The 10,035-nt window shown below is 26.8% G+C and overlaps 1 protein-coding gene across 1 annotated transcript; it reads right to left on the bottom strand.

Moving 5' to 3' along the window:
* Nucleotides 1-7,709: 7,709 nt before the first annotated feature.
* LOC108339873 (probable WRKY transcription factor 13) lies at nt 7,710-9,719 on the bottom strand. Its single transcript, XM_017577097.2, has 3 exons — nt 9,210-9,719; nt 8,829-9,053; nt 7,710-8,153 (listed from the first exon to the last, which is right to left on the bottom strand). Exons 1-3 carry the CDS (start codon nt 9,497-9,499, stop codon nt 7,982-7,984), a joined length of 687 nt encoding a protein of 228 aa, XP_017432586.1. The 5' UTR covers nt 9,500-9,719; the 3' UTR covers nt 7,710-7,981.
* Nucleotides 9,720-10,035: the final 316 nt, after the last annotated feature.

Here is a 10,035-nt window from a genome sequence, read left to right as displayed (position 1 = left end):
TTATTTTGAAATTTTATTTTAAAAAAATTTATCACGGTTGAACAAATTCAACATATAAGTAGAATGTATAAAGATTGAAACCTATGATTATAAAAGGTGTAAAAATTGAAATTAGTTAGTGGAAAGAGGTTGTTTTGAGAAAAATAATTCAATGTGTTTTAACATTGAAAAATAGATTAAAAGAAAGAGAAAATATGAATAATAGTGTCTTTTATTGGTTAAAATAATTTTTAAAAAACGAAAGAGTTCGTTCTAAAAAAATCATTTTCTCTTAAATTTAATTTTTATTTGCTTTTTATTTAGTAAGGGTATTTAGAAGTTGGGTTGGGTTAGAATTGACTAAATGTAAGACTCATAAGACTCAGCGCAATCAAAATTGGGCAATTTATTTCTGCACCCCATCAATTACTTCATACACTCAGTCAATTTTTCAAAATAACCATTTTACCTTGTTAAACTGACTTTCGTATTATTGGTTCCCAATAATTTATAACCATTTTACCCTTGTTAAAGTGACTTTCAGATTATTAATTCCGTAACGAAATTTTCTAAACAAGGTTTTCTGAAACAATCTTTCCAAAATGTATATAATACCTTTCGAGATGAATTTTCTGGAATGCTTTACATGAAATGTATTTTGATATGAAATCTTTCCAAAGAATATTTTTGATATGAAATCTTTACATGATATGGAATGCTTTACATGAAATGCTGCACATCCTAGTTATTCCAACAGATGCAAGTACTGATGAACCACATGTCAATAACAATCCAGTTGAAAGGAAAGTTAGGAGAAATAGACGAGAACCTAGCTGGATGCTTGATTATGAAATGATGAAGATGCTTTAAATGTTATGATGACAGTAACTAATCCATTGTCATTTGAAAAAGCCGCTAGAAGCAAGAAATGGAGAAATGCAATGATGGAAGAAATGGAGTTAATAGAAAAAAAAACTTTGGAATTTTGATGCACCGCCAAGTAATAACCAAAGCAGGGTGAAGAAGAAGGTGAGTGAAAAAATTAGGGTTAAATTAAATAACCTATAAGGTTACAATTGGAATTTTACAGCAATGATGGGTGCAGGAAAATATTTTTAAGAGGTGCAGGAAGCAATTCCCAAAACTTAACTCAATTTTGGATGTTGTATCACTTGAATCGGAATATTTAAATTTACTTTAAAGTTTATAATAAAATATTATGAAACTTGGAATTTAAGATATTAAGGTAGAAATGCTTCCATATCTTATGTATACTAGCAATTTTGACATGATCATTCAATTCTAAGATACAAAACAAGTAAAAAAAACGCCAGCTTTCTTATTCTATATGTATTGTTTTAGTTTTAATTAAACCAAGTTTGCGAGTGATGAAATATTTCCTTGAACACCCTTATTATTTAAGATAAATGTGATTCTGAGATATATTGAAATGACTCCTAATAAGTATATGAAATTTTTATTTTATTTACAATATTGAAAAGAATAATACATTTATATATATATATATATATATATATATATATATATTAAAAAGAAACTTATGACTCAAAATAAAAAAAACGTCATATTTATGAAAAAAAGCTAAACATTAAACTAAAAATTGATTGATGACTACCTTAAGAGAGGTAAATTTGATTAACATCAATTGATTTTTCTATGACAAATCGTCAATCTTTTAGGAGATTATTAGATTACGAGAACTTAACTTGAAAAATTACTTCCAATTATATCTTATGTTTTAGTTAGATTTCTTCTATATTGATTCTAGTTATTGACCACCTTACACTCTTCGTTTCGTTCAACTATAATAACTTATATAATTGCTAAAATCTTATAATAATAAATAAATAAATAATTAGAAAATAATCTCTTCCTTTTTTAATAAAGTCCCTTGCACAATAATTCTTACATTTTATTTAAATCGTTAAATGTTGATCATTGGTTGTCAATTTTCAGTTGATAAATATTATTCATAGATTAGTTTTTTTTTCCTACAAATGTGTCACTTACTACTTTATAGCATGTAAATATATTACTTTTGGAATTTTTCAAAGGTTTTGAAGATATTTTTAGAATGTTATTGTTGTTTTGATGATATATCTTTGAATCGTTACGAATAACCAAACTCATTGTAACTAATTTTCTTATTTTGGATCATAAAATTTTGGAAATTAAGTTGACTTCCAAATATAACATTTTAAATGTCCATTACTTGTGAGTTTTTTTCATGTCTGTATTTAACTTAAATTCATTTCTTTAAATAAATAAATATGTGCATATATATTGTGCATTCCATACCCAAGATTCACCTTATTAGTTATATATAATTATGAAATTAATTATTAGGTTTTGAAAAATTATTAAATACAGGATATATTAGGTAATACGAACAGCACATACCAAAGAAAATAAGGTGTTAATGAGAATAATTAATGTTTTGCATCTTTAAAATTTTAATATTTGAATTAATAGATTAACATATTTGATTGTGTTGTGTTGTAGAAATATAGTTGGTGTGTAGTTTTGAAAAATGTTGAAAATTATGAAGTCGTTGAAGTTGCAACTTTCAGAGACATTGAAATCCATGAAGCAACAGGTTTTATTTGATTATTATTTTCCTCAGAAATTTGATGTTGAAAGTGAGATTTTCTGCAATGAAGAAGTTGTCTGATGTTTGTTAGGGTCTGGTAGATGATCAATTCTCTTTAGTGTACTCCATGAAAACGAGTATAGAAGATCATTTCTTCATCGAAATTATATCAGAATTTTGCACTTGTGCCAGAGAAGACTTCAAACTTTTAACACAGATAATGTACTTTCTACTGTTTTTTCTTTCCTCTTTTTCAGTTCAAATTAAATTACAATAATGTAGGTTAGGAATTTTAGAAGAATGAAAAGTCTTAGGTAAGAGTAAAAGTCACCCGTAAATTTATTATATTAAAATTTTATGGTGAAAGAAAATACTATTTTTTATATAAATTTGATTAAAAAGTGAATTTTAAGTTTAATTTAATTTTATTATAAATTTATTATATTAAAGTTTTAGGTTGAAAGTACATTTTATTTTTTTATATAATTTTTGTTAAAAATTAAATTTTAAATTTAAATTAATTTTATAAAATTAAAAGATGAAATTTACATTCATTTATATATTTTAAATTAGTTTTATCTTTAATTAATGTAAAAGTTTCAATAATTTATTAGTGTTGAATGTCTTCTGTATATTTTCTTGAAAAATATGAGAATATGCATATTACATTATTTGTTTGTGTTTTATTTCTTTAGTTTTAAATTTGGTAATTTGTTTAATGTAGGAATGAGGAGGTTTGGAACTACGATCTGATGAAAGAGTACGTTTATAAAGTTAAAGGCAGTTCTTCAAGGTAGTTCTTTAATATTTGCATTAAATCTGAGAGATAAGTCTCTAATATTTTCTATTCACACTTTTCCACAATATAAAATTTCAACTCAAAATATAAAAGTATATCATCATGCCCAAATTTAAATTTCTAGTCACCTTAAATGATTTTCTCCAATAAAATTCAAAAGATTTAAAATTAAAACGCTCACACACAAATGGAAATGAAAATAAAAAATAAAATTCAATTCCAATTCCTAGAGTAGGAAAACTCACAATCATTTAACTTTTTTAACTAAATTATTCACATAAAACTATATATTGTTATCTATCCTTTAATTCAAATGATACAAAATAGACGGCAAGAATCTTAAAAATAAAATAACAACCTTTATTAATTAACACTAAAATATTATAAACATAATTTTAGAAAATACACTTATTTCAAAAGAAGTTATTTAACTATTATTTTTATTATCTATACTATTAATTAAAAAATTCTCTCACATTATTATTTTATTATTTTTATTCTTTAAATTTAATTATTTTTTAAACTAAAATGATTATTTTATCATTTTACTTTTTAAGTGACGGTTTATTTAAATTTAATCATTTTTAAACTATACTAATAACTTAAAATAAAACATAATAAAAAGAAACATAGATACACATAAAGTATGTGTTTCTACTAATATTATATATAATTAATTAATTTTTTTTGTTAGTTATATAAAAGATGAGAATAAGAAAATAAAATTCTATTTACATTTTAATAGTCGCAATTTCGCAACAAAGGGATAATTAGGTTTCAAAATGGAAATGCGTGTTTTTTTTTTTTGGAAAAGTTAAATAGAATTTATTATATATAGATATTGTCTATATTTGTATAATCAAATTATAATATACGATTGAAATGTTATAAGATCAAATTAAACATAAATTATCAGGATTTTTTTTTTATTATTATTATTATTATCAACAGGGTATCTAAAGAAGTTGATTTAATTTCCATGCCTATCTCCTTATCATTCCTAAGTTTTATTGATTTATTTATGTGTATCTCAGTTTTGGAGCATGTACAATGGCAGCAGCACTTACTGCCTTTGAACGTGCCATTGATTCTGCCTCTAAAGAAGAGTAATTAACCTAATCCAATGTTAATTACATAAACTTAAACCTATATTTAACATCTAATCATCAATTAACAAAAATATCTTTGCAGTTGTCTCAAGGCACTGAAACAAGCTCAGCGTGAATTTAATGCTCTACAAGAAAAACTTCATGCTTGCCTTCAGGTATATATATCTAAATTAATCAAAACTTAATTAAAAATATCTAAATTTGTGAAATTTTTAAATTTAGTTAATCGTTTTTTTATTCTCTTTTGGTTGATTGCAGTGATGTTGTATAAAGTTTACGATGTTCTTACCTTGAAAACTTGTTTTTTGAATCAGCTTGAAAGAAGGGTTGTTCTCTCAGCTATTGAAGGAGCCACTTTGTGAAAATAAACTTGTTCTTTTGTTGCTATCATATTTTTCTGTAAATCAATCTCAATAGATTGATTTTCGCTTTTCTTCTTTGTTTCAACGATGTTGTTTTTAGTTTCAAACATCTTCATCTTTAGTACTATGTTTCAACTCAATCTCTATATTAATTATTTTTTGTTAAGCTATTTTCTATTTTAGTTCACAGAAATTCCACAACTTTGTTACTTTTTCCTTGAAAGTATCAAATTTATAAAAAAATATCAAACTTAGTCACTTTGGAAAATATTTCAATAAAATCACTTTGATAACACTTGATCAATAAAATATTTTTATATTTCGGATTCAATGTTATATCATTTTTAAAAAAAAAATAAGTGTTCGAAAGTCATTTTTAAATCTGAAAATACTTTTGAAACATCTAGTTTGAAAAATTTTTCAAATCCATAAATTTTTTTCCAACACTCAATCTAAAATATAAAAAAATATATTATGGATTGATGTTGTGAAAGATATTTTTGAGTCTAAAATTACCCTTCGGAATATCCAATCCAGAAAAATTAATAAAAAAGGAAAAAGGTGAAGAGATTTTTATTATATGAGAGGTACTAGTTTCGGAATTAAAAGTTTTATTGGTGTGAAAAAAGAGAAAAGGGGTGCAGAAAGAAATACTCCTTAATCAGCATCCTTTTATAATCTTAGAACAGTTAAACACAGTAGATAAAACTGATTCAATTCTAAAAAAAATAAGCAACTTATTTAAATGGTAAAACTTTAGTTATTGCTAGAAAATAAATTGTTAATATGCTGTGCATTCAATAATCATACATACGCTAATATTAACTTTTAATTTAATATTTTTTTTCATGTATAACTAAAATTAGTCACTTCCTAAATGAATATCACTTATTCTACACATTCAAATGACATATAATGTAATTTGTAATTTTGATATCTAAAATTTCAGAGTTGATTTATGGGTAATAAAGTTATTACTTTCTAAATATATATTAAAAAAAATTATCGTTTTTGTATCTATATTATAAAAAGGGAAGTTTTTGGAATTTTTTTATTAAATTATTTACTTAATACTATTCCATATTATCATTACAAAAATTAACCATGTTCAACCTTACATTCACTTTTTTTGCTCTGATATTATCATAAATGTTCTTTCCATACATTACATACCCTTGTCATACCACTTATATATAACCAAATCATTATTTTTTTTCTTCATTATATTTTAGCCTCATTATTTATTCATTACATATAATGTTATGTTAGTATTAATATAAATAGTCTAGTTCATTCGTTAATATCGAACCGGTACAACTTAAACATTTTTACTTTTTAAAATCAATACATTTTTGTACCATCTACTTAAACTAAATTGGTATTATATATTATTTTTTTTATAAGTGATAATATCACTAAAAGACTATTGTTACTAATTAGCTACGACTTTTTAGTGATAGTTCGTTTTTACTATTTAATATCACTATTTTAAGAAAATTTATAGTAAATAAATAAATTAGATCAATTTAAAAAACAAAATTTAAATTAATATATTTGTTACTAGTATAATGAAATCGAATAAAATAAATAAATAGTAGAAGAAAATGAATTAGACCTTCTTTTTAAATATGGGATATTGGAAAGGATGAATTGATCATGTGAAAAATTCTGATGTTGAACTAATTAAATAACAATCAATTTGAAAAAAAAAATTAATTATCGTAATGACTAATTTAGATATCAATTTATAAATTAAAACTTATTGGTATCCAAAATAGTCTATATTATGAATACAAAATTATAATTGATTTATGAATTAGAATTTAATTTCTCTAACATTAACTACCAAGATTTTAATAAATTAGTCTCTAATTTTAAATAATTAGTCACTCTATCAAGATTTTAGCAAATTAGTCTCTAATTTTAAATATTTAGTCACTCTAGAAACTAATTTAGACGTTAATTTTTTAATGACTAAAATCTTGATAGCTAATTTTAAAGATAAATTTAAACTCTAATTCACAAATCAATTATATTAAAAACTATTTTAGATATTAATAATTTTTAATTTATAAACTTGTATCTAAGTTAATTTATATTTTTTTGTCTGTAAAATTTTTTTTTAATATTGTTGTAGTGACGATTTTCATCAAATATCCATTACATTTGGTTCAAGGTTTTTCTTTCTGCACCCATCATTATTAAATGCACAGGATACTAAAAAATAAGAGTAAAATCATTTTCTTTACTGCATTATACCACCACTGCTGAGGAAGAAAAAACAAGAGAAAACGTTACAAAAGAAAAAAAAAACTATTCCAAAAACCTTTTTAGAAATATATTTTATGTGATTTGGAAAAATTATTATGGAGTATATATTAGTCTTCAAAGTTAAGACTATATATTTGTTTGGACAAATATATTTGGACAAATCCCTATTCAATATATTTGTTTTTATTGATAAAAAATATATATTCTATGGATATAAGTAACTTCTTTAGAAATTCACTTAATTCCCACAACATTGGCACATTAAAAATTGAGATTTTTTTTAAAAGAGTAAATAAATAGTAAAAATAGAAAGTAGACCTAACTTTACTTGTATTCTGATTGATTATGAAAAAAAAATCATTTCTACACAAACTTAGGTTTGAGAACTCCACAAAAGTTCTTCAATGGAAGGTCCAACATGGTTGTTCCGAACTCATCTCAATCAGCTAGTACACATCACATTATCAGTACACATCTTACTGAATGTGTAAATTAAAAATAAATAAAAAAAAGTAGCAGTTTTCATTAGAAAGTGTTTACACTAAAGCAAATAGAGAGAGATGAAGAAGAAGAAGAAAAGTAAAGAGCCAAAAAGTAAGGCAACTAGTATCTTAATCAGTTTTTTATCAGTACATGACAGAAGGAAAAAACGTGGTATACAGAACAAGAAAAAAACCAACAACATTCTTATGGTGTGCTTGGAAGTGATGAAAACAATGGATTAGTTGATAGAGAAGATGATGCATTTCATGAATACATGATCAGCATTCTCTATACTTATTCAATTCTCATCTCAACAAAGCACACCCTCAAGCATTATACACAAATATTATGTTCACTTAATAATAATCTACCATAAGAAGTTCCCAAGTTGAGATGGAGATGAAGAATCTTCAAGATCATTTGATGGAGAGTGAACATGTCTCCCTTCATATGTTGTTATCACCATTCTCGGATCCTCCGCTAAGCGCTCCACGCGTTTCTTTACACGACAGTTATCTTGTGTGCAACGGTAATAGCTTCTGCATGCAATGCAGACCAAACACAGTATAAGAAATCTTTTTTTGAGTTTCTCGATCGATCATCATCATCACATTGTAAGAGAGTAATTTTGTTCATGTACACATTAATGACAATTTAATAACAAAACATCCTCATGTTAATTATAATCGGAATATGTAAGAGCCATCAATACACCATCATAAAGGCACTATAATATAAGGACCATTTATTCAGGAAAGTGCTATAATGGGTTTGAGAGGAAAAGTCTTAGCATGAGTGTCTGGAAAAAGTTCTTTCAGACATGTAATTTTCATATACTATAATTAACATCAGAGGGGTCATAATTAACATGTAATTTTCTTTCTAACCTTAGAACATATATTTTATATACACATTTTGAACTTGATGTATAAAGTGATGAACTTTTGCTTTTACATATATCTTTAACTCTTGTAGGCACCACCACATTATTCAGAAAAAAAGTTAAGATCTTGCCGAAACCAGTAACAAAGCTGAATATACATGTAATCATGATCAAAACAATAATGAGAGAGGGGTGGAGAGATTGGAGAGAGAGAGAGAGAGAATAGATATGTTTGCAATACAATGATCATGAAAGTGTTTGATGAATTGAATATTCTTGAATCAACTTTTGAATTAAAGCAAAAAGAGAGGAGGTTTGAACTCGTGAATACCTGGGGTGCTGCGTGTTCTTCACAACTTTCTGTCCGTACTTCCTCCACTTGTAGCCATCGTCCAATACATCCACATCGCTCATAGTCTTGAAGCAAAACCTAGGCTCTCTAACCTTCCTTCTTGCCTTCATTTTCTTCATCTTCATGGCTGAAATTCCCAGATGATGATGATCATCAAATCCACTTCTTTTACTGCCGAAGCAGTCACTCACTTCTCCCAGTGCCCTAAATTCAATCATAACCAAACACCAACTCTCTTTACTAACATGATAATTTAATACTGAAAAAAAAACACTTAAATATATATGGATGTATCTATCTTGATGATTAACTAATATATTTAACAAGATGTTAATAGAGAAAGTGAGAGAATTGTCTCACCATGGATTTAGACTGGATCTATGCAAGGACAGGAACTGAGCTCCTCCAAAGGTAGAAGTTGACTTGTGAAATAGGGTTTCTGTTAGATTTGATGTAGAAGAATCCTGTTGAGATATGGCAAGTGAAGAAGGTGTTGTTATGGAGGTGAAGGCTTTCAAAGAGGATTGATGGCAACCCAAAGGAGGCAAAGTAAGGTTTGATGGAAAGGGAAAGAACCCCATCTGTGTAGGAATCTGATCTTGCTCCTCAAATAAGCTGTGGTGAGCAATGGTATGTGAAGTTGTTGACATCACTTCTTCTGATCTTTTCTCCTTTTCTATATAGATATTCCTGATGATGTTTCTAAGAGTTTTGCTCAGGCTTCAATATGTGCTTTCTCTCCAACCTTAGAGGTGAGAATTACACCCTAATGGAATGCAGAAACTTATAACGTTGCCAAACCAACTTTCCCTTTTTTTCTCTCTCTCTCTCTCTCTCTCTCTCTCTCTCTCTCTCTCTCTCTCTCTCTCTCTCTCTCTCTCTCTCTCTCTCTCTCTCTCTCTCTCTCTCTCTCTCTCTCTCTCTCTCTCTCTCTCTCTCTCTCTCTCTCTCTCTCTCTCTCTCTCTCTCTCTCTCTCTCTCTCTCTCTCTCTCTCTCTCTCTCTCTCTCTCTCTCTCTCTCTCTCTCTCTCTCTCTCTCTCTCTCTCTCTCTCTCTCTCTCTCTCTCTCTCTCTCTCTCTCTCTCTCTCTCTCTCTCTCTCTCTCTCTCTCTCTCTCTCTCTCTCTCTCTCTCTCTCTCTCTCTCTCTCTCTCTCTCTCTCTCTCTCTCTCTCTCTCTCTCTCTCT

This window comes from Vigna angularis, chromosome 1 (assembly GCF_016808095.1).
Source record: "Vigna angularis cultivar LongXiaoDou No.4 chromosome 1, ASM1680809v1, whole genome shotgun sequence".
Lineage (NCBI taxonomy): Eukaryota > Viridiplantae > Streptophyta > Magnoliopsida > Fabales > Fabaceae > Vigna > Vigna angularis.
This window is presented reverse-complemented; position numbering and strand designations above follow the sequence as displayed.